The sequence below is a fragment of the Perissodus microlepis genome, chromosome 17, assembly GCF_051167445.1.
Source record: "Perissodus microlepis isolate ML-2025 ecotype Zambia chromosome 17, ASM5116744v1, whole genome shotgun sequence".
Lineage (NCBI taxonomy): Eukaryota > Metazoa > Chordata > Actinopteri > Cichliformes > Cichlidae > Perissodus > Perissodus microlepis.
The window spans coordinates 939989-964957 of record NC_140477.1 but is presented as its reverse complement, the minus strand read 5'-3'; the positions used below and the strand labels follow the sequence as shown (position 1 = coordinate 964957).

Below are 24969 nucleotides of genomic sequence, written 5' to 3'. Positions count from 1 at the left end.
TAAGTTGTAAGAAATACAGATTTTTTTTTTTTTTTATAAATTGAAACAAATGGAAATAAATATAAATCGTTTTTCTAATATTTAATGACTTTGGTGCAGTATCAATGTAGCGAAAGCTGTAAAAATGTGGAAATGCAGTTTCCTTCTGGGGGCCAGACTGGAGTATTCTTCTGGCTCGATTCTGGCCCTCGAGCCTTGTGTTTGACACCCCTGCTTTACGAGTGTTTGCGATTGTGTGCGTTTGATGTCTGCAGAGAGAGAACCGTCGCCTGCAGGAGGCCAGCATGCGACTTGAACAGGAGAACGATGACCTGGCACACGAACTGGTCACCAGTAAAATCGCCCTTCGGAACGACCTTGACCAGGTAATAAAAAGTCTACGAAACCTCCAAACACTCTGAAACCGGAGCGGTTTACACACGTGCTTTAGCCACAAATGAGCACACGTGAGAATGCAAACACTGGACTCGGTCAGAATCGGTCTTAACCTGCCGCCTCCTGGTTACTGTATCCGTGTAAGTCTGGTGAATTTCCAGTAAAGGAACGTGGCTCAGGCCTCGCGTAGCAGAGAAAGTATTCCAGGTAGAGCTCGGACGAGCTGCGCGGCGTGAAAACGACCAAGCGACCAGATTAAAGAGCGTAGTAAACGTTGCGATCCTGTAAAGAAGCAGGTGTTTGTGTAGTCTGCTGCTTGTGTGAACGTTGTTTACTACACGATGTGTGTGTGTGTGTACGTGCACTCAGGTAGAAGACAAGGCCGACGTTCTGAACAAAGAGTTGCTGACCACCAAGCAACGTCTGGTGGAGACGGAGGAGGAGAAGAAACGACACGAGGAGGAGACGGCTCAGGTAACATCCACACTGCTGCGATGAACGACGCCTAACAGGTTACATCAGTGACCAGAAAACACCAGAGTAAGCTGTGCAATTACAGCAGTGATCAAACAACGCAGGCCCTGTATCACTAATCTAAATCGGCCACTCCCAAAGTCAAGAGTGCTGCTGCCCCAAAAATCTGCCAACCAGTCTTAAATCTTCGCTCTAAGGCAGGAGTGGGGAACTCCAGGCCTCGAGGGCCGAGGTGCTGCAGCTTTCAGATCTCACCCTGGGTCAACACACCTGAATCAGATGGTGAGTTCATTACCGTCGGGTCAAGGATGCATCTAAAGCCTGCAGGACACCGGCCCCCGCGGCCTGGAGTTCCCCCGCTTCTGCTCCGAGCAAAATACAAGAGAAAGCCCTGTATGTCCTAACCCTGCCACTGGGACACAAAGGTCAATACAGAGCATTACATTTCAGTAATATCACAATAATAATATTCACTTTTTATATACATAAGTTGAACTGAATTTCTGTTGTTACTGTGGCCCACGTGTAGTACCTGTGCAGCCCACCAGGAGGCCCCAGCTCACGCATTGATCTAGGGCTGATTTTCTTTCTGTGTAATTGGTAATAGTGAACCAGTTACACATCAACACACCCAGTAAATAAAAAAATCCCAGTTTGGTAGCAGTGAGAGATCACATATGGGTCACCAGTCGATGAATCCAGGTCAAGTTACTGAGTTGAACACCTCAGTTATGCACAGTCAGCACGTCTTTCTCATTAGTTTGTCATTTTAAAAGAATAATTTTGACATCTTGTTCTTTCTGTCCCAGCTGAAGGAGGTGTTCAGGAGGGAGCTGGAAAAAGCAGAGCTGGAAATCAAGAAAACCACAGCAATCATAGCTGAATACAAACAGGTCTGCTGGCGTCTTCTCATTTACAGCCTGTGAACTGCACACATTGATATATGCATTATTATCTTGTTCAAGTCAAACATAACCAGGTTTCCTCTCTGGGTTTCAGATCTGCTCCCAGCTGAGCACCAGGCTAGAAAAACAACAGGCGGCAACAAAAGAGGAGCTGGACATGGTCAGGGTGAGACGATCCTTTTAATGCAAAGTGTGCTTCAGATGCAAATTAGGACACTTGCCGAGTCCGAAGGAAAACCACAGTTGCATGAGAGAACAAAAGACCTTTGAGCTTCAGGTTTGCACAATCAAGTCCTTAATGGGCGTGATGCTGGTGTGGCGCTCTGTGTGGGTCTAGCAGAGTACCGCCTCGGGGTGGATAAATGATACGGTGCAACATCACATCGTGGTAATCAGGATGCTGTACGGGACAGCAGGCCTTTCTTCACATAGACTCGGCCTCACCTCCTTTTTTAACCATAATTTTAAAGTTGTCGTGGTAAACCTGTGTGTTTTCATCCCCCCCATGCAGAACAAAGTGATGGGCTGTCAGAACTGCAGGGACCTGTTTAGCACAGTCGGGTCCCTCCAGACTTCGTCTCCTGGTGGTGACAAGACGTCTTCGGAGCCACACGACGAGGAGAAGGACGGACTGAAGGAGCAGCTGAGACAGCTGGAGCTGGAGCTGGCACAGACCAAACTGCAGCTGGTGGAGGCAAAGTGCCGCATTCAGGTCAGCAGGTGTTAACGGCATCTAGTGTTTTCAGGGAGGCATGCCAAGCACGTGATCCAACCAAAAGCCGTAAAGACATTTAGCTAAAACACACATGTTGCTGATGATCTGATTGGCTGTTGGAACAGCAGCAGCAGGAAATTTACTGTATGCACTTCAACTTCCTGCATGTGTTTTCTGTCTCTGCTGTGACAAATAACGACTGTAAGCTTAATAACATAAAACAGCAGCACGTACAGAAGCATGGAGCCCACTGCAGGCCACCATGTGACCCTTTGTAAGGAGTGAAGAGTTGTAGAGTATTAAAGCACAGCGATGTGACACAGTGATAAACCTGCTCATGCTCTCATTAATGACTGAATCCTTCTGTGGCTCTGCAGGAGCTCGAGCATCAGCGGGGAGTTCTGATGACTGAGATTCAAGCCAATAAGAACTCTTGGTTCAGCAAGACTCTGGGGTCCCTGAAGAGCTCTGCGTCCTCTTCCTCCAGCTCCACATCCCAGACCCCGTCCTCTCCGAAGGAAGGCACTGCCTAGATCAAGCTCCTTCGCCCTCCCTCGCCCCGCAGGATGCACACTAGAGCTGAGGAACAGAAGTCGAAGAAGCAAGAAGCGCAAAAATGCAGTATTCCTTTTTCAGTAGGCAGAAACAGGGAGCTTCCTGGACCGCAAATAGCCCAAAACTGTGGGAAGAACCAGGCGGGGGGACTGAATGAACCATCTGCCTGAGTTTGAGGGAAATATGAACCTTCTCCACTTCACGGTGGATCAGAGCAGACGGGGCGAAGAAGTTCAGTGCTGGAACCTGGTTTGGGCTCTTCGCTCCACCTTGTGGCCAGATGGCGCTATTGCAGCAATATTGTGTGAAGTTTCCTGGTATCAACGCCCGTGTTGTGATCACAGGCGTCTCATACGTTTAATCCTCAGTGCAGAAATAGCCCACACGTGCTCTGAGAAAGGAATACTGCATACAAGTGAGATAATACGAAACTTGTATTTCTTTATATTAATGTAACGTAAACAATGTTGTCTTATAAATATGTATAACTGATTAGTAATTTTTTTTTTTTTTAATAATGTACAGAAAAAACACACGAGGCAAAGTTCTTAAATTTCTTTTCTACTCTTTGGAAACTGAATGTCATCTCTTTAGATGTTGAGGTAAGCACAGTGTGTGATCGATGGGTGGAGTCCAAACGCTGACGGGCCAAAGTGACAGCTGCCAGTTTCTGTCCCCCTCTAACTCTGTTTTTATAGTCGAGACTTTGTATTTTTTTTGGTTTTAATTTCTAAATCGAGTTTCATTTTCTCGTGTTTGCAGATAAAGGCTTTTTTTTTTTTTAGATATCTGTGATGGTGGCAGGAGCGGCCTCTGATTCTCAGTTATTTTATAAACATAAAACTGATAATACGACGTGTTTGAGACATATTAGCTGCATGTTTTTAGCTTTGTTGATCTCCTCGTTTTTAGCTGGAGATGTCACAGGCTGCGTTCTTCTTATGAAAATCTTTAACCTCAAACATTAATAAGAAGGATTAATGCGTACTTGTTGCAGTATTGCTCCACTACTGTTAAATAGACCAGTTGCACAAAGGTGCCAACGCCCTCGTCCTTTGTTGTTGGATCATTATTTTTACACATCATCGCCATGTTGATCCTTTAGTCCATAAATGAGTGTTGGCTCTGACGCTCAGCAGTAAGGCTCCACGGTAACGCTCCACTGTGAGCCGTTCACGTATGTTTAAATAGTCACGTGCGTCTACTTTATGAGACGAACAGCAGATGGCGCCAAATTCAAACAAGCTGCTTTTTTGATTTCAGAGGACAGAAATAAAAAAAATTAGCCAAAATAAAATGTTTTGCGTGTTGGTGCTCGTTTAGCAGACATAAGCTGCAGTGTGGTGCCAACTCCCCTGCTTTACTCTTTGGTTGACACTAACATCAGCCTTTGGACTCGGACCAATCCCACGTGTACTTTATGTGTGTGAATGTGTGTTCTGCACTGTTATTCAAGTGGTTCAAGTCGATGTTCCTCGTTCACGTGGCTGCCTTTTCTGTTAATGACTGAAGCGATCGACTGTTTGAACTGTCTGACAGCGTCAGCTGTGCCATAAGAGCCTCTCCTCTGCTCCCTTCTTGTAGTCGTCCTAACGATCTCTGCCCATATCGCTGAACAACCATGTCGTCTGACTTTTTGCTGGACTTCATTTTCAGCTCCGCATTTCACACATTTCCTCCAGGAGCCTCACGAATCGAGGGCCGTCCTCTCGCTGGAGGGAATGCTTCAAAATCATGAAACGGGAGAAAACAGAAGCCGACTGATCATCACTGAATTCCAGGTGTTTTGCTTTCCCAGGACATTCCTCTTCACTGCGTCGTTCTTGTTGTACAAAGCGGTTTGATGTCGGAGAGAGCTCCCCGTCTATTATGTGCACTAACGCAACACTGATATTTGAAACACTATTTCAACGTGTGTTTGTTTGAAAGTTTGTAGCTGATGATTATTGATGCTGTTGCACAAGCAGGCGCCGAGTTGGGTTACAGGTGTGTAGTTTACAGGTGGCTGTAGCGCCACAGTCCTGTGACACTGGGAGGGAGGGAGGGACTGCTCGTCTGCTGGTCCGACTCCAACGCCGTTTGCTGTACAGTAACTGTCTGAGCTGCATTAATAAATTTCAGTTTTTCTCTTTGTTTGTGCACTTTTGAGATTTTATAGAAAAGGAGAATACTGACACTGACACCACGTGCACACACACACGTGTGCAGGTATTAGCAGGTAAATGCAGACATGCAACGTTTTCCCGTTAGAAGTAATGTAGACTCACAAAACTTCATATTGTTCCGAAGTCATTTGAGCAACTACTTGTGTATTCCCAAACATGGTGCATGCTGGCTCACTTATTCAAACTAAACTCCAGATGTTTTGGCATTTGCACCAATCGGCGTTCAGACAGTGACACAGATTTCACCTCCGAGGATTTGAAATCATCAAATCAGACTTTCAGCTGAAATTTAAGGAATTTTACAAAAGTCTGACTGTTTATAAATTGCAGCCGTTTTTATCTTTGTTATCTCCTGACAAATTAAACAGACAAAATATCTGAAGTTTTTCCAAGTTTAGAACTTGTGTTTGGTGCTTTTTCACTGCTTTTCCTTTTATGAGACCCAAAAAGACCCTGATGCAAAAAGTGGGTTTGATGATGACAGAATTATTTCCATGATTTAGAAAAACATCACAAACAATGGATGAAGAGAGTTTACAGGTTACACTCAGCAGAGAAAGTCTGGAGCCCAAATGCAACATTTGATGGCCGTGGGTTTTAGGCTTTAGGCAGTTACTGATTTATTCAAATGATCCTCATATTTAAAATGACGTAACTTTGTCCTTTTAAGTCATAAATGGTCAGTTACCAGTCAGAGAACATATGAAACCTAACCGAATATAAACTTAATGAAATTTCTATTTTAAAAAAACAAGTGTATCATCACTGCAGAGTTCACGGGAACACTGTGCGACTCGGATTCACGACAACGAAGCCAAAATGCTCAACAACCTTTATTGTTGCAGATCCAAAAGGCGTAGCTGGAGGCATACAGGAGCAACATGAATATAATGAACCAGAACAGTGCAAAACTGAAACATCGAAACCACACGAACAACCATGAAGTAGAAATAGGAATCAAAACAAAGCATAAGAAACACAATGACGACGCTGCATTCATGTGACACCATCATCCTGGCTTTTTGAACAGCGAATCGAAAGAGTTCCCATGATCACCACCATGATCACCGTCTCGTCCTTCCATGAATCCGTACCTTGGTACCGATGTCGCGTGGGGGTGATGATATCTCCCCCTGACCTGGCGTCCTGGCTCCCCCTTGCCGTAGCATGTGTGTTGTACCTAGTTACTGGATACAGACACCCAGGTGGGAACTGAACTTACACCTCCTGCTCCAGAGGCGTGTAGTCTTATCTCTACGCTATCCAGCAGCTCGTGGCTCCCTGTCGGGAAATTGAACCCCCGGTTCAACTGCCAGTGCAGATATGCAAGTACCAAGACTCGGCCTCTTAACAACTGCATTCATCACATTTGAGATGTGTAACAAGTTTCATTGCCTTTTAAGCTTTTTGTGGACCAAAGCGACAACTTTTGTTGCGTTGCCACCAGAGTGCGCTGCTGAATAAAAACTCAGTTGATGCGTCAACGTGTGAGGAGTACATCAAATATACCAATAGGTGGCGCGCTAAGTGTCCAGGCATGTGTTCAGGACTCTCATCAACCAGGAAGTCTAGGCCAGATTGGACTTTGTGTATCTGACTTACAGTAATTTTGATTTGATTACAAACAACAAGCCGCAAACTGTGTGACAAACATCAGGATCAGAAACCAGAGTTTGCTGCAGGTCTGTGAACAGGTTTGTATCATTTTTGCAAACACATTTTTTTAATATAATTATATTACACAGTAAAGTGTGAAACGTCACATACACAGTATCACACTCGAGCTCTTTAGACTTAGACTGTAACTCACTCTTCCACAGAGGCAGACTGCAGATGCTTGATTTTACACACCTGAATTCAAAGATTAAGAGCTTTGGTCCAACACGTGTGTCTGTATAGTGCAGCAGGCAAAAACTGAAGGGAGTGCTGGAAAGTTATATGTTAACACCAGAACAATATGTACGAGTCAACAGCAAAGTACCACTGTTCTGATAAGACGTGTCTTAAAAGTGTAATAATGTTATTTTCTTGACTGAAAAATCACAAAATAATATTTTAAATTGTCAAATCTGTCAGCGTCTCATGAGCTCACTAAATAAGCCAAGCAACTTTGTCTTTTTCCAAACAGGAATGCATATTGTAACTACACCCTTGATGTCATTGTTTTCTTCTGATTTTCTGTGTAATTTTGTTACACAAGAACAATGTAAATGTCAAATGTTACATTTAGTGGAATCTGGTGAAATGAATTTACTTGATTGGTTCAGAATCAGCTGATAGAATTGCTCTAAGTATTTAAGTAAATACTTGTTTGATGTTTTTATGTTAGTTTAATCAAAAAGATTTCTTCATGAAAAACAAAAATAGAAAGAAGCTTTCCCGCCTTCCCGGTAACCCCGGTAACACAGTAAACTAGCACTGTGCAGGGTCACCTGGAGGTAAATGAACCATCTTAAATTCTTCTTACTCTTTGGTTTGCATGTTGCTCATTCGGTCACTGAGCTCGTCAAAGTAATTATCAACAAAGCGAAGCATCTGAATGACGGCGCTGAGCAACAAGACGTCACAGTCAGTGTCCACCTCCAACTCCTCGCTGTAATTCTTCACTGGAATGATGCAGGACAACGGCACGCCGAGCCGGGAGCTGACCTCCTGCATCTGTATCACAGTGTACAAGAAAAGGCGAATTCTACCATGTTCAAAGTTATTTGTATTTACTAAAAAACGTTTGTTTTCCCTGTAGAAGCATCCTCACCATCTCCTTAATGTAGCCACTCTTGTAAATGTTTCTCACATCCTCTTTCACCAGTGGGCAGGCTTCATCTACTTTAGTGAGGAGCACCAGCTGAGGAATACCTGGAAACAAATGAGCAGGAAGGTCATTTCCAAAATGCCACAGATTCTGACATAGTGAGTTATCACAGTATCATTATAATAGAATCTCATCTCTCTGGTGAGGAGGGAGGATGCACCAGTGTGTGCACTGTGGGTATACGTGTTCATGGTTGTGTGCTTAATGACAGTTCAGAGGACCTGGAGTCTTTGGATGGGAACGCTCTCATCTGGGGGGAAAAGTGTGACTGAGAGGAATGACCTTCCAGATCTGAACCCAAAGAGTGCTCTGCTATAGGACTTCTATACTAATCATAGTTTGTCCATAACAAATACGGGTTAATAAGAGTTATTCCTACGGTACTTGGCACCAATGTTCCCTCTAATGTTTCATGTGTCTGAGTGAACGCACAAACTCCCTGAGTGTCCCTTGGAGCACTGTGAGCGACAGCACTGTGCACTGTGGTCACACCGGCATCGAATCCATCCAAGTTACATGTTTATTAAAATAATCAAATTACAGCATTTACATTTATGTTAGACTACTTTTAATTAACTGCTTTAGCCCACTTACGATGAAAATTAAAATTAAAATCTTGTTCATGACCTGTGTAGCATGTTAACACTATTATTAACTAACTCCTAACCCTTTATAACAGAGTGTAACTTAAAAATATGCAGGACTAATTTCTACTGGGTGGGAAGATCTGACAAGCCGGAACATGCCCGTTTAATTTATCAAGGTTTGCTCAGCGCAGAGCTGCGTTCATAAACAATCGGACATCCGAATATTGGTCTTCTTTAAAATCTTGATGTAACTGTGAGACCATTTATTCTCCTCGTTGAAACAAATGGAAGGTTTCAACAGAAACAACAAAAACTGAATATTAATTAGGAAAACCTTACATTTATGGAATTCACATAGTAGTATAGACTGCATTTATCTGGTAGTCTTCTAATGTCGAATTTTGGGAAGGCACCATGAGGCTACTTCTGTTTGCTCAGTCCTGTCCCACATTCCAAAGATGTCGTCCCAGTCTTCATGAAACTCATAATAAACTCAAAATATGGAGAAATTATGAGTTGCTCGAGACCTTTACACAATTTAAGAATTTAAAGAATAAATTAAAAATATTAAGTTGCAGCCTGACAGAAATAATGAAGAACATGCTTATAATCAAACCGAGGTCTGAAGCCCGCAAACAACAGAATAAATGACCAAATGAAGCTCTACCAGTCACAGAAATGACCTCCACATCTGGTCTGGCACCTGTGAGGAAGAATATTATTTTTCTGTATTTCGTTTCCTTTAAAATTGTATCGATTTATTAAATTAGATTGAAATGGATGAATGAAAATCTGTTTACTGGAAACACTTTTGGTGATTTTCAGTGTAAAATATCTGGTTTAGGTTTACAACGAAAGCTATAAAAAGGGTTGAATTTCAATTCAGTCTTGTTTATGTATTTATTATTTAATCTATATTATAAGGTAAAGACTCATCCTATACCTAACTATCCAAGTCAAAGTTTATTTGAAGAAAGCGCCATCTCTGCGTGAAAGGGGCGTGTTTATGGCAGAAAGGAGGCGGGACTCCCAGCGGCTGATTGGTGGCTGAGAACTAACAGTCGGCCTGCTGACCTCTGGCTGAAAGTCGCAGCTTTGAGTGGCTGTATCTGTATGTTGTGTTGAGATTCAGAAGGAAAACAGCTGTAATGACTGCACTCGGTTCTACTGACCCATTAAGTTGACCTTTCTGCGGATGGCGTCCAGTTTCTCCTCCAGCCCCGTGGGCATGATGGAGATCTTACAGCTGTCAATGACATAAACCACGCAGTGGATCTTGTCTTTGAGTCCAGGAGAGTTGTGATAGCCGTGGGCCTCAGGATGCAGAGGAGCTGAAGGGTTGAACTAGAGGAGGAACGGAGACACGGTTTGAGCCGACTGCTGACAAATCTCAGTTTCATTCATTCAGTGTCCTGCTGATGTAATGCAGCACCTGATAACAGTCTGGCAGGTGACCTTTGAGGATGCTGTTCAGGTCATCGATGTCAAGCCCCGCCCCTTTGCTCTCCTCCAGCCCCATGGTATCGCACAAGATTATCGGCAGAGGTTTCCCTTCACGCCCGGCTTTCACAGAGTACGAGCGAAACTGTTGGACACAAAGCGATTAGAGCACAGCGCACAGAAAGGGGACCACTGAAATCAGTCACAATAATCAATCACCTGTGTGGTGAGGCTGGTGGAGGAGGAGCCAGATATGGCCTGGCTGGTGACGTGGCCTCTGAATACAGAGTTGACAGAGTTAAAGAAGCTGGACTTTCCAGCTCCGACTGGTCCGATGAGCAAAACCCGAGCCCGGGTCACAGAGCTGACTGTGGGTTTGTAGCTCTTAATGCTCTCAATCAGCTCCTCCCTCTTCCTGCACAAACGAGGAGATGGAGAACTTTTGCAGCAACTGTAATATGTGTCAGTATATATAATATCATATCATTGCAGCCAACTGATTAACATATTCCTCCAGCTGTTTGTAGATCAGTGTGTTGTACAAAAGTCAGGACTGTGGCTCCGTCACACTTACTCAGACTCCCACACTATCGTCCTCCATGGCCTCTCAAGTTCAGAGCTTTCTGTTCAAGAGCAAAAACAAAGCAGGACATCAGTGCTGCAGTCGCTCATCCGGCTCACGATCCATCACAAAACCGTCAATGTGACCTTGACCTTGAATGCAGTTTGGGGCAAATGTTTGCAGGTTTCCTTCAAATTCAACTAATACTCTTGAATACTGTGGACAGATCAAAGATGGACCCCATTGCCGTGCAATAACCTCATCAGTATTTTGGTTGGATGAGCTTGTGATGAAATCTATTTTCTTAACCACGTGTTCAATTTAGGGTGGAGGGAATGATTAAAGCCCTGTTAGAGGGCAAGAATATAACTTGTGATACCTGTTGTTATTATTATTATTATTATTATTATTATTATTATAACTAAGTTATTTTATGTTTGGGATAAATTATGCAGACAGCCAGTAACCAAACTAGTGGACCTACCCTCCACTTGGTAGACTTCACACTCCGTCAGGTTGAGATCATTGCCATGCATCTCTGCAGCAGTGAAGTTGTAATAATTTCCTGGACTGCTGTACGCTACTGGTGTGCTTCCATGGACAAGAACCAGTGCTTCTCCAAAATGAGGTCCAGAGTTTCCGATCATTTTCACTGCATTTCCAGGACCAGTGACGGGATACTTGAGGAGCTGCTCTCCAGTGAAGGTAAAAAGAAAAGCTTTATCATCATTCACAAACCCTCCAGACTGATTAAAGGGTTGTTTGGTGTAGCCTCCAAACACAAAACCAGAGTTGTTGTAGCCCACGGACACAGTGGGAGAGCGGTGGTCACATTGTTGGTGAAATGCTGCACCGGTGAAGCCGTGGACGCTGGCCTTGTACAGCAGCTGCAGCCTGACTCTCCCCAGCTCAGAGCAGATGGCTCTCTGCCTGCTTTTGGTTAGCTTGGCATTCATGATGGAAAAATGATCTTCTGAGCTGAGTCAGTTATACTGTTTAATCTGTGGAGTCAATGAAAACACATCCACAGTTACTGCATCGAGTCATATTTCCATAATTAAAAACAAAGAAGTGCAGTTTCTTTGCCTCATTCCTTTTAAATAGCACCACAACAATTCATTTGCCTCTGAGAGCTATTTAATAATGTCCTTCTTAGGTCTCAGTGTAGCGCACTGAATCTTTTAGAAGACTTTTAGTTATCTGCATTTTGTCTTTATCATCAAAATTGTTTGATAATTTCACACTTCAAGAATCCATTTTCGGTTAGAATGTTTCATTATTTTATTTTAAATATAAAATATAAATAATATATTTTTGAGACTGTTATTGGTTTTTAATCTAGTTTAAACCAAACCACTCCACTGGCTTTAGCTACATTCTGGACCGTGCTTCCGGAATGCAGTAGCTAGCGAGCTGATTGGAGACCGTAACAGCCAATCAGAATTATTGCATCCAAGTCTGTGATTGGTGGGTTTTGTGGCACACTTCTAAGGGTGTACAGAGAGTTGAGCGCGCACGACACACTGAGAGCGGGTCTGCAGATGTCTGTGAGCACACAGAGATCTGAGCGGGAGCGGCTGTTATTGTGCGTGGATGTGGATAATAGCAAACAGTGAAATACATTTCTTGCACGCATGAATTTTGTTCGCTCAAATTAAACTTTAATTCGCGCAAAAATAAATTTCTTCTCAAAATGCAACATTTGCGCCTGCATTTTTTTTTAACGTGCGCTCGGAATAGAGGCACAGAAATAACGCCATGGTTACAGCACATGTGTCGAACTCTTATCGGTTCTTTCGATCAAAGTCAGACTAAAGTTTATTTTGCCGTGTTGTGCCAAAACTGATTGCTTGTATTTAAACTGCTATAAAGAACTTGTTGGTGTATAATATGTGAAACGCGGCTCAAGTCATCTTGAGCCACAAACATTCCTGTAACAAGGTAGAAGTTTTTGACCGTGACTTTAATGTTTCCTTTATTTATCCAGTAAAAGAAAAAACCTCGTTGACATTAAAAATGTCTTTTTAAAAAAGGTCATCTGGCCACGAGGACAGCAGAAACACACAAATATTACAATGGTTCGGTAAACATACTTAAAGTATGTTTACCGAACCATTGTGGACAAAAAGGACCGGATTGGTTATAATGTAGGTACAATAACATAAGGATACTTGAAAAACAGGTAATTTTTTAAATTTTATATATAGCCCTTTGTAAACTCTGCTCATTGACCAACATACGTAAAGATGTTACACATAAAAACACACGGAGACCTTGGAAATCAGTTTTTGGCGCAACACCGGAGCTGAAAAAAACAAAAACATCGCTCACTCGTTTCTGTGATATTGATTCCGAAAGTTCAAATACGTGAAAATACATTTTGCTTTAGTTTGTTAAACAAGCAAATCTGAATGCATCCAAATCTAAATGGTCACTTTGGAGATGATAGATTTAGAGAAAGACTGAAAAAAGAAACAAAGAAACAAGGCGAACACCACAGTGGCGTCACATGGCACAAGCACAGCACCATAACGTCTGATTTCCTGAAAAGAGTGAACCACACCCAGCTCACTAACTGCACCAAATGTGATTTAACAGATTTATGTGGCATTTCATTATCGAAACGACGTCTCCGTTAGATTAACTTACACTAACTAAACTTTCTTACAGTTCTCTGGTTTGTGTTGTTGTTTTGTTTGTTTTTTGTTTTGCAATAAAGAAAAAACAAACAAACATTCAAAATCTTACAGGCAAATTTAAAAAACGGCCGCAGCTCTTTGTTACTTCCAGTCTTACCTCCTGGTCCAGACAGATGAGGGAGCGTGAGCAGCTGTCGCAGATGTCGCTGTGGACAGATGTGAAGTACAGATGTGAGAAGCAGTCTGCCGCCAGAAATGAAACTGGAAGCATTTCGCAGACTGTGGGCTTACCGGTGGTTTCTAGTGTTCAAAAGTAGAATGGGAGGCAGAGCCTTCAGCTTTCAGGGGCCTCGTCTGTGAAACCAGCTCGCAGTTTGGATTCGATAAACACAAAGACTTCTCTAGTTTAAAGATTAGGGTTAAAGCATACAGTTAGGCTGGGTCAGCTGACCCTGGATCCTCCCTTAGTTATGCTTCAGTGGGTCGAGGCTGCTGGGGGATTCCCACAAGTGTTTCTTCTTCACTCACTTTGTGTTTGTACAACACTCTGCAGTTAATTATGAGTTATTATTAGTCAAAGTCAAATTTATTTATACAGCACATTTAAAACAACAACGTTTGACCAAAGGTCTGTACATTTAAGACAATCAAAAGAGATAAAAACAAAGGAAGACATGACAAAATTTAAGAAAAGAAGCATAAAATGAAAAGATTTCAGTAAGAAATAAGGCAAATAAAAGTAGAACAAACTCATTCTGATTTAAAAGCTGAAAAATAAAAGTGGGTTTTCAGACGGGCTGTGAAAGTGTCCAATGTTGGGGAGGTCCTGAGGTCACAGCAAAGGCTCCTCTGTGCTTTAATCTGGACCTCGGGACAGCTAGGAGCATTTGATCTGCAGACCTCAGTGACCTCAGGAGTGTACCAATTCAAAAGATCAGAAAGGTATGAGGTTGCTGACCCGTGCAGCGCCTTAAAAATGAATAACAAAATCTTAAAATCAATTTGAAAACTATCTGGCAGCCAGTGTGAGGATGCTGGTGCAGGAGATGTGGCCAGTCAGTAACTGTGCTGCAGCGTTTTGGACCAGCTGCAGTCGGCTAACTGATGACAGAGTAAAGACAAAAGTCGAGGAGAGATGAAATGAAGGCATCTCTCAAAGTCTCTGAAACAGAGGAACGGCTTCACTTTTGCAGCTGATTCATCAATGAACAACTTGATGTCCGGGACAAGTTTGTTCAGAAGAGCGCCGGGATTAGTCATCGGTGATGCAGCCATGCAGTTTTTGAATTTCACCACCCAGGAACAATCAGCAGTTTCCCTCAGTTGTCAGCTATCTGTACTTCTCAGGGGGCAGGACTTGACTTGGGTTCCTGCTGTGTGGCACCACACGTCTGGAGGTAACGAGCTCCTCTCAACTGCTGTCACTACTGAAGGTGGCGGTTTGTCTTCAGTCAGTGTTAGCGACAGTTTGGAAACACTGACAAAAAGACAGGAGGCGGAGCTGAAGATGTTAAGAGTGAGCAGGATGGGCAGGATTAGAAATGAGTACGTCAAAGGAACAGCTCAGGCTGGGCAGGCGCGAGACAAAGTTAGGCTGAGGTGGTTCTGACATGTGACAGGAGGTAAGGTGGATAAGAAGATATGTATTGTGGAGGTACTGGGAGGAAAAGGGGAAGATCTCAGAGGTTTATGAAGGGAAGAGTGAAGTGGACGTGCAGAGGGTTGGAGGGAAGAGAATCATTTTTATGGACACAGATACGAGTCGTGGTCACTGGTCGGCGATGTGCGACACACTGTTGTTCTACGACGTTTACAAGAAAGGCAATCGGAGAATACGCCATCAACTCGAACCCCTCCCTCCATCTTTTCTAACATTCACACATTAGTATCTTGCCCAAGGATAAGGCATGCAGACTGGAATCAAACCCCCAACCTTCCAATTATTAATGACCTGTTCTTCCTCCTGAACTACAGTCACTCCTAACTCTGTTAACACATTTCTTCTTTCGACTGCTGCCACTGAGGCTCACCACAGCACACCATGAGCTCTCACTGTCCCAGTATGAGTCCCAGTATCCTCCGCTGTCCCACCAACATGTCACTGGAGCCATGAACTTTCCTCCAGAGCTGAACTGACTGAAACGAACCATTTTCATCATTTTGTGCTTTGTCTTTTGTTCTTTTTTTTTATACACTCACCAACAGATTTATTATGTACACCTGTTAATGCAAGTATCTGCAGCAGGGGTGTCCAACTCCTGCAGGTTTTAGATCTCACCCTGAGTCAACACACACACATTACCCGGCCTCTGGAGAACATCAGGACATGTTGAGGAGGTCATTTAGCCGTTTGAATCAGCTGACACATCTAAACCCTGCAGGACGCCGGCCCTCGAGGCCTGGAGTTGATCTAATGAGTCTATCGGCAGCAAAACAATTGAAATCTCAAATGATCTCAAACTTGTTTCATTAACAATGAGGTCACTGTACTCAGATGGCCCTCACGGTCACCAGCAGTCACTGGGATGTGGTGGAACAACAAAAGGAGGTTAAACCTGGAACCAGCTGCACTCTGCATGAACATCTTCACCTGGTTGCACTCCTCTCTGCCTGAAGAATTGCAGCAGAATATTAATTCTACATTCATGAAAAGATGTAGCATTAGCTCACAATGTTGAGTAGAGATGGAGATTTTTCAGCACCTTTCCTTTTGTAGTCTAAGGAGCTTGGAAAGAAAAGCGTCTGGACTTCTTTAAGTTACTTGAAGACGTTTCACCTCTCATCCGAGAAGCTTCTTCAGTTCTAAGGTCAAATGGTGGAGAGTCCCAGATATAAACCTAGTGGGAGTATCCCCCCACAGAGGGACAAAAGGACCCCCTGATGATCCTCTAATCGCCTGAGCCAAGGTGTGAAACTGGGTGTGGGTCCCAATCAGCCAGCGTTTCAGGTGAGCTCATTGTGAAACCTGGCCCCACCCTATCATGCGAATTCCTGAGGTCAGATGGCCCAGGATGTGAGTGGGCGTTAAGGCGTCTGGGAAGGGATCTCAAACCTGGATTATAGATGGCAGAGAGTTGGTGTCAGACAGTTCCTTTTGTAAAACACACCACAGCACACAGACTCTGTATTTGTTTTGCTCAAAGCATCAAACGTAGAAGTAATTATTCTGCAGAAAAATGTTCATCAGGGTTTTATGGATCCATGTTAGTGATGCAGAAGTTTAAGGTCGAGCTCAGGCACAGGGATGCATCGTAGAGTCGTGGCCTTCTGAGAACCGCGCTCACTGCCCATATTTATTGTGTATTAAAAATATTAACTGAAAATGAAGGCGGAGCTTTAGGAAAAGGGTTGAATCATTTTGAACAAGTGATTTCTCAGAGATGCAGCTGCTGGCTGAGGCTCCAAGCTTTCATTCATGTGCATTTATGGACTTCACAGGTCAAGTAACGCATTGATGAAAGGTTATTGTGATTTGGTATCGATCTCTGATCTCTGTGGGATGTACAGTCATGATCACGCTGCCACCTTGTGGATGTCACAGCACATCACACAAAGAAAACCAGGTAAAGTTTTCATGCATTTCTTTAATATATCAGTTTTTTATATTCACAACAAATACATTAAGCTCTTTCTCTGTATGATACACCCTTAAATATTTTTACACTCAAACATTTGTTTGCCTATGAAAATGTCTTTTAATCTTTGTGACTTTATTTTGAACGTGTTGTACTTTGTTTGTACAGTTGTTGTCTCCATGCCTCCTAGCAAACTGACAGTATTTCCTTTGTACAATATTTACAGGTGAAAAAAAACAAACAAATCTAAAGTTTTACATGATAGTACTCGGTTGAAAGGAATTGTTGGGTTTAAGGTGCAGGCAGGGAGTGAGGGAGGGAATGTTTAAGAAGAAAGGAACGTGAAAGTAGAAGAAGGCGGCTAACGGAAAGCGCTGCATGAGACGGAGAGTCCAGTGTTTGCTCCTGCAGGATCTATGAAGCTAGAGCAGATGTACATGGTGTTCCTATAGAAAATAACCATCTCCAAGGAAAACCAACGGAGCACTCTTGAAAAACACGTCAATTTCCTTCCTTGAATTCAATCACGTGAGCCGATCCCAGCTCTGCAGGCGGCAGGAAGGAGGATGTTAACACTGCCTGTGGAAGGCGGCCGTGTGCTCGGTGCGGTGAGGCTAAGCTCAGGTGCTGCATCACTCGGTCTTCATCAGCATCTCCATGGCCCGATGTCTCTGGTGCTTTAAGTCAACGTGAACTCAGAACCTTTCCATCCAAACGTTGGACAGTTTCACTTCTGTGTGACCGAATAAGACCGTGAGACGCAGCTCCTGTGCATCATGTGAACAAGACGAGTGGAAAGTTGTAAAAAGTCTGATGTGCAGTTGGGATTTTAGTGCCTTATGTAACGCGACGCACGAGACTCAAAGGCAACCACTGCTGACTCTACCCGTCCACGTCTCTGTGCAGCGTGACGAAGCTTCAAACTGATAACTGGAGCATTCAGACGGACCTCGTCCTGCTCTGTGGGTACCCGAGTTTGGTTTCACTGACACCAGAGCTTCTTCATCATCTTCACGACTCTGTCAGCAGTGATCGCTCTGGTGACACAATCACCTGCACAGGACACTTTAAAGAGTCCTCTGGAGAAAATGGCAGCTGTGGGCAAAGCTTTAGGGAGCCGTGGGTAGCAGCAAAACCTCCCCAGTGACAGGACGATATGTCATTTAATAAAAAGGCCAACAAGACCTCTACATATCATCTCTAAAAGCGGCAGACGGAGGCGGGTACGGGTAAATAAGCGCTCGTTACTGATCGACGATTGGTTCTGGGCTTCTGGAAGTTTTGAGCGCCGGACACTGAATTCGAACCTTTCAATCGAACAGTTTCTCGCTCCGAGATGTGACGCTGGACGATACTGTGCATGCGCAGAGCTGTCAGAAGAATTCTGTAATCCTTGAATTGATGACGTAACTACAACGTTCAGTCACGACTGCACACAAATGCTGTGTTCAGCGATGCGTCCTGTCCCTGCAGCTTTGGCTGACGTGTTAGCAAACAGCCACGTCCAGGGTAACCCGGCAAGAAAAGCTTTCACTTTTATCAGATCAAGTCTTTCAATTCGTCTGCCGTCACTGGCTCTTCGCTCACGTTTAGTCCGTGCCTGACTTTACTAAAGGCAGCGTCCAGCTAGCTGAAGTGGTGACAACAACGCGGTCTCTCTGTAATAAACTGGGAAACAAACAAAGCTCACACGTTTGTTGGCTACGTGACAGCGCCGGTTTAGTTAGATTTTCTAAAGCAGATCATCTCACGATGCGGCGACTGAAACAACGTTACAAATACAAACTCACTGGAAAGGAAGCCATGGAGGTGACGGGGAACGTCCGTTTCCATCATTCGTAACAGAAAGACACACGTGGATGCGAAGACCCGCCCTGTCGGCGCTCGGTCTGACACGTCAACTAGCCGTGCGCTCTCAGTCCACGAGGTGAGGCCAGGAGCCTCGTCACGGCGGTACGCCGGCAGGTCTGCAGGCTCGTCACGCGGTCCTCGAATGAATATTTACAGTCCTGCACCTGCGGAGGGCAGCTTCACTGGAAGTCTGAGCCATCTGCTCGCTTCTTCAATTAGAAACAAAGAAACAAAAACAAAAAGGCGAGTCGCTCGTTCGCTTCAATCCATCAAAGTGCAAATATGAGTCACATGACTAAAACAAGGGTTGTAAAAAAAAAAAAATAAAGCCTGAAAATAAACCCATAAAAAAGTCACATAAATAAGTCAGTATGTGCAGGCCTGCCTGTACAGGAAGAAGGCAAACAAAGAGCAGAACAAATCTAAACCTGGAATAACATGAAAGTACAGAGAATGTAAAAGCCGGGATTAAAGGACATTTCCAGAACTTTCAAAGCCGCAGAACTCTTGATCAACAGCAGGTAACTCTGCAGCCGGTAACATGTCTGTGTGAGTGCAACGTTAAAGCTTTGTGGTCCCACAGGAAGAGAAGAAAGCAACGCCACAACGTGCACGCAGTGTGAAAAACAATCTGTGAAAACGATGAGAAGCAAAGAAACCCCACGAGCAGGTCCAGCTGAAACCGTCGGCTGTCTGTGACCTGATGTTACCTTGGAGACAATCATTTCTGCTGCTTGTCACATGACCACAATATCCTTTGAAAGGGGGAAAGCTTTTAAAGTGGAATGGAGAACATGGTTGAGGTGCAGATCTTTTGCTGTCCTGCCATTAAACCCAGACAGAGCCTCGCTGGCAGAGAGCAGCTGCCATGTTGGAGACAAACTCCAGAAACACCGAAAACAAAAAACGGCTAAAAGATCCAAGACAGAAAGTATTCCCAGCAGCTGCTAGCTAAAATGGAAAACACAAATGGAAAAAATACAAACAGATTTCTCTTTCAAGTCATCGTCCTTCAGAATCCTTCTCCTCCAGCCCATCCCAGGGAAGCGCCAACGCCTTCCAGCAGCTGACGGCGTGAAGCCTCCTCTCGGTCCGCAGGCCCGTTCTCTGCTCAGCAGCACGGCTAACGCCCAGCTCCTCCTCACCGGCACAACAGCGACCGGACAACTCGCATCCAAAGCTCTCCTTTAAATGGTTTTCCTCTGTGGGTCAACTTGGATCCATCAGGCAAGGCGATTACTTCCACGTCTTCCTCAAAGCGGTTTGGGACGGATATCTTTGTCTTCGCTTTGTTGTTGTTCCGTCGTTCCTGATTATTTTGTGTGTGTTGCTGCCGTCTGCCCAATGGACGGCTTCTTGTTAGTGAGGCTGCCTTCTTCGAGGTGACGGAGGAAGAAAACGGCGCATTGTTTTTTTCCTTTTTCTTTTTTTTCCCAGTAATGAATGAATCCACCGCAGGGACACAAGACTGTTGAGGAGTGACGAGGGATGGACTGCTGGTATCTGCCGCCATTTATTTAAATGCTGAAAACTCCCCTGAAAAGATAAAGAAACAAAGACAGACGGTGTGTGGAGAGCAGCCAGAGCAGTGTCAAGTTTCAGGTGGAAATATGAAGTTAGTGCGTTTCCAGTGACGTTTACTTTATGAAACAACACTCACCCAGTGACAAAGGCCCGATACAAGTGTGGGAAATATAAGGACTACTGCACCGATGCAAGTACCAAAGTACCACGAGCGAGGGCCTCAAGAAAACCTTTTATTATTCTTTTTATTTGTTTTTATGCACAAATCTGAGAATATCCAACAACTTTAACACTTGTATCAAAGGGAAAATAACTCCTGACACTCTGTCACACAAATAACAACACCTGAGACTCTGCGTGGACTCCAGCTTGTACAGAGCGCTCACAGCACTCTGTGACAGGATGGAAACAACAGCTCTGTGGCTAACAGGGGGCTGCGAATATATAGGAACGACAGCGTTCAAGGAATACACTCTACCTAATTTACTTCATTAAGCAAAGTGTAATGTGCAGCGTTGATCTCGTGCTGCTGGACAGAAGTGAAGCTGTGCAAACAAACAGGTTTCACCTGTAAAAATGGAGACGGTGGAAAATGACAATCCCTACATGCACAAAGGAAAACGTTCCTCCTGAAACAGCTGTGGGTCAAAAACAACACTGAATCCAGTGTAATGATACCGTTTCTTTTTTTATGGCCACCTGCATTAGAGTGACGCCTGAGCAGTCAAATGAACATTAATCGGGTCCAAACTCTCAGGAACATGTGAGAAATCTTTGTAAATCATGCTGTCAGGCAGCTGGTGTAAGTAAATAATGTAAGACACAAATAAAAGCAAACAAAGACTGAAACGTGTGCAGAAACACCAAAACACCACAGGTTTATTATTACGCTGCAGACAATGAACGAATTACAGTCTCGTCATTGCACACCCAGAAAAGCATCACACACTGTACTGCCAAAGTGTTCACTCGCCCATTCGAGTCATTGCATTCAGGTGTTCCAGGTGTATAAAATCAAGCAGCGTGGTGCTGCGATAGTCGGGAAATGTAGCTAAATATTCCACAGTCATCTGTTACTGCTATTATGGAAGCGATTGGGAAGGACAGCAACTAAGTCCCAAATTGGTTGGCCACGTAAAGGATAAAGAAAGCAGCGCGGGGCAACAGCAGACGCCGAGGCGCACAGTGCACGGCGTTGCCAACTTTCTACACAGTCAGTTCAATTTTATTTATATAGTTAACAGCTGACTGAAGGCTTCTTTATATCGTAGGGTAAAAAACCTACAAGAGCTCAATCGCTGCAGACGTCCAAACCTACAGAGCTTCATGGATTGGGTTTCCATGGCTGAGCAGCTGCAGCCAAGCCTTACATCACCAAACCCAATGCAAAGCATCAGATGCATGGGTGTAAAGCACGCCGCCACGGGACTCTAGACCGGTGGTTACATGTTTTCTAGATTTACACCTCTCCTCTGCCGAGTGTAACGGTTGGTGGAAGGGGTATTATGAGTTGTGCTCGCCCCCCTAGTTCCAGTCAAAGGATCTCCTAATGCTTCAGCATACCAAGACATTTTGGACAATATCAACCTCCCAACTGTGGGATCAGTTTGGGGACGGTCCCTTACTGTTCCAGCACGACTGCACAAAGAAAGGTCTGTAAAGACACGGATGAGCAAGTTTGGTGCAGAAGAAGTTGACTGGCCTGCACAGAGTCCTGACCTCAACCCAAGAGATGGGATGAGCGGAGACTGTGAGCCGTTCAACATCAGTGTCTGACCTCACCAATGTGCGTTCCCAGAAGAGTCGAAGCCATTATAGCTACAAAGGGAGCCCTATGGATCAAGAATGGGACGTCACTCAAGTTCATATGCGTGAGAAAGCAGATGAGCAAATACTTTTGGAAATCTGGTCTTTAAGTCTGACGTCACTAGCCGTGTCTGGGCTCAAACTTCGCTGCAGGTCCCAAAGTCAAACGATCACTGCGGCATCACTGAGAGTTAAAAACTGTCTAAAGTCTTTCATCTTTAATAAAATGATCAGCGTTCTGCTCTACCAGGTGTAACAATTGAGTTTAACATCCAGGCATCCATGAAAACAGAATTTATGACATTTAACGGAGTTAGAAGTTAGCAGGAAGTTAGCTCGCTAGCTTCTATCTAAATACAATATAGCATGTCCTGACTGCGGGGTTTTGGAAACAAATTCAAACGTACAGCTCTGCTATCATTCCAACACAAATGAAGACAGAAAACTAAACAGCAGTGACGTTTGTAGGGTTACTGAAGTTTGGCTAGCTGGTATATAATGATGTGCTACGTGACCGCTAGCGACACAGCTATGTTAGCATAATATAAACATGCTAACTTTTTTCCACTCGATAAAAGTTAACGTGAGTGTTCTCGGTGGTCAGGAACAAATGTAATCCCATGGCAGGATGCTGTAAAAGGACCAAACTTCAGCCAGGAGAACAACTGAGATAATCCATCCACAATCTGTTAAATTTAACTAATCCTGTTTTCATGGATGCCTGGATGTTAAACTTAATTGTTACACCTGGTAAAGCAGCAACGCTGGTGATTTAATTAAAGATGAAAGAATTTAGACAGTTTTTAACTCTCAGTGATGCCGTAGTGTTCGTTTGAGTTTGGGACCTGAAACTGACGGAGTTTAGGACCCAGATTACTCCGTGAGGCTCCTGACTACGGTAGCTGTAATGCTCCAACAGTCCATCAGGCGCTGCGGCTTTGTAGCTACCAAAGTCGTACTAAAACATTTTGACAGATTTTTGAGCGCCGTGTACCACATAAAATCGGTTCGAGGTCAGTAAGCACACCCAGAATTTGTACATAAGGCGCACTGTCGATTTTTGAGAAAATTAAAGGATTTTAAGTGCACCTCATAGTGCGGAGAATACGGTAAGTGGAAATTCAGTTCCAAGAAATATTCTGCAAGCCAACACACTGAAAGATGAGATGTGATGCACTAAGCATGGTTTGGGGATAAGGCACATTCATTAGAGGTAGTTACGGTGTATGTGATGAAAAAGCTACACTACCACTTCCTGTTACTGTCACTGCGTGCTCCAGATTTCGCCGCTCCAGATGCTGAGAAGCGATGTTCCCAAGAAAAATAACTCACCGTAACCGCCGGCCTGGATGGGGGTTTTAGGTGAGGCGCAGGCATACAAACTGAAGTCCTCTGTCTGAAAACCAGCTCGGTTTAACGAAGGCTCCGAGGCGCTGCGGTGGATTTTGGGTAACGAGCGAGCCAGCAGCTCAATGGATGCCAAAATCTGAAGAAATACACAACACAGGCACAGGGGTCGTTAGTCAGGATGGTATGATCACCATTCCCTCACAACACAAGAAACGAGCGACTACATCAGCTCAGCTGCTTTCTGTGGTTGCAGCTGCTTGCTGAGGCCATCGGTGGCAACGCAACAACTGTCAGAAAGAAGGAAGTAAAGAAATCCAAAATGCTGCAAATTAGGGAGTAAGGGCGAACGCTCACTCTGCACCAAACTCAGAGCTTCCACCCTGAAACGATCCATGTCTGTTTGCTGCCACTAGCTGACGGGCTTTGGAGGTGAACACCAGGACAGCAAGAGTCGGATTTGATGGAGAGAAACGTCACTAAACTGTTGTTAAATAACAAATATTAAGACCATTAGAGTTTAAAGAGAAGCTGGGATGTGATGAGTGTGAGAGCAGTGTGCTGCATTTGTGACCTAGTTGTTAATCACTTCTCTAACAGAGGAGCTTTTCCCCCACTGGTTACATGGACTCAGTACCAGGAGTCACGTCATTCCTTATAGAGCTCCTTCTGCTATTGCACATCTCCAGTATGGGCAACTTCCCCGGTGCCTCGAACCCTGGCACAGTGCTGCAGGTGTTCAAACCCCAGCCTTTCTCTACAGGATGCTCTAGATATGTTTACAGCAGAGCCCTGAATAAAACTTAAAACGTGACGTTTGTCAGTGAGACTAGAAAAACTGTATGAATATGAATGCACACACGTCATGTGGCCAGCTCGAACCAGGCTGATGCCCCTGAAACCCTTTTACTTTTTTTTTTTAACAGTTATTCATTAAACTTGTGTGTGCTTCACCCAATTCAATTTTATTTATATAGCGCCAAATCACAACAAAAGTCGCCTCAAGGCGCTTCATAGATACAGAGAAAAACCCAACAATCATATGACCCCCTATGAGCAAGTCACCCAAAGCTCCTTCACACAGAAAGCAGCCTGTGCCACGCCGCCTGCTTGGTTGTGCTGCTCCCCGTCTGATTGTATGATACAGAACACCACAGTGTGCTGAACACGTCAGTGCTCCCCATGTGTGGAAATGATGGGGATTCGGAGCTCTGTGCAGGTATGTGACACGCCCACAGAGCCGTGGCTCTGCCCTGGACTGTTAGGGGTGATTTTCATCACTGCAAGCTGGGAAAGTCTGTGCCGTCTGCACCAGTAATAACACAACTCCTGAAATGTTTGGACCTTTTTTACGAATCCGTTTAAGGAGGCTTACCAATCCCTTTGTCGATGTACTAAGTCTGATCATTGTGTTGTGTATTTGCTAAACAGGCTCTATCAGTGCTGAAATATTTGAGCAGGTCGATGCTGAAGTGCATCTATTCCAGCAGCATGCAGTCCACACACGGAGCATCAGGAAATGAATCAAGTGCGCATTCCTGTCCCAACAGGCCAGCAGCTGCTCCCAGACATTATGGGCGGATGCCCAGAGTAGGAAACACGACCCAGTCTGACTTGTTTCACATGTGTGCCTATCA

The 24969-nt window shown here is 44.3% G+C and overlaps 3 protein-coding genes across 5 annotated transcripts in view; 1 reads left to right on the top strand and 2 right to left on the bottom strand.

Annotated features, from left to right (window-relative positions):
• The window catches only part of rabgap1l (RAB GTPase activating protein 1-like), a 94668-nt gene extending 89512 nt beyond the window's left edge, over positions 1-5156 (top strand). For both annotated transcript variants that reach the window (XM_084910489.1, XM_084910488.1), the window contains exons 21-26: positions 255-365; positions 745-849; positions 1659-1742; positions 1849-1920; positions 2266-2466; positions 2847-5156. In XM_084910489.1, the coding sequence (XP_084766615.1) occupies positions 255-365; positions 745-849; positions 1659-1742; positions 1849-1920; positions 2266-2466; positions 2847-3002 (729 nt within the window). In that variant the 3' untranslated portion in view covers positions 3003-5156. The remainder of the gene's footprint in view (positions 1-254; positions 366-744; positions 850-1658; positions 1743-1848; positions 1921-2265; positions 2467-2846) is intronic.
• Positions 5157-6004: 848 nt separating this feature from the next.
• On the bottom strand, positions 6005-16673 carry LOC146368953 (interferon-induced protein 44-like). The gene is made up of 9 exons (XM_084910493.1): positions 13521-16673; positions 13387-13435; positions 11075-11591; positions 10603-10651; positions 10248-10443; positions 10021-10173; positions 9761-9932; positions 7945-8045; positions 6005-7847 (listed from the first exon to the last, which is right to left on the bottom strand). Exons 3-9 carry the CDS (start codon positions 11544-11546, stop codon positions 7653-7655), a joined length of 1338 nt encoding a protein of 445 aa, XP_084766619.1. The 5' UTR covers positions 11547-11591; positions 13387-13435; positions 13521-16673; the 3' UTR covers positions 6005-7652.
• A 120-nt stretch (positions 16674-16793) lies between these two features.
• The window catches only part of braf (B-Raf proto-oncogene, serine/threonine kinase), a 33557-nt gene continuing 25381 nt past the window's right edge, over positions 16794-24969 (bottom strand). For both annotated transcript variants that reach the window (XM_084910491.1, XM_084910492.1), the window contains 2 exons: positions 23318-23471; positions 16794-20191 (listed from right to left, as the gene is read on the bottom strand). In XM_084910491.1, the coding sequence (XP_084766617.1) occupies positions 20169-20191; positions 23318-23471 (177 nt within the window). In that variant the 3' untranslated portion in view covers positions 16794-20168. The remainder of the gene's footprint in view (positions 20192-23317; positions 23472-24969) is intronic.

Bases quoted from the DNA above. Each gene is read 5' to 3' on its own strand.
- LOC146368953 (XM_084910493.1), bottom strand. From the start codon at position 11,546: ATGAATGCCAAGCTAACCAAAAGCAGGCAGAGAGCCATCTGCTCTGAG. The intron at 10,444-10,602 runs GTAAGTGTGACG...TCGTTTGTGCAG, and splicing joins ACGATAGTGTGGGAGTCTGA to GAAGAGGGAGGAGCTGATTG. The intron at 9,933-10,020 runs GTGCTGCATTAC...TTCCTCCTCTAG, and splicing joins ACCTGCCAGACTGTTATCAG to TTCAACCCTTCAGCTCCTCT.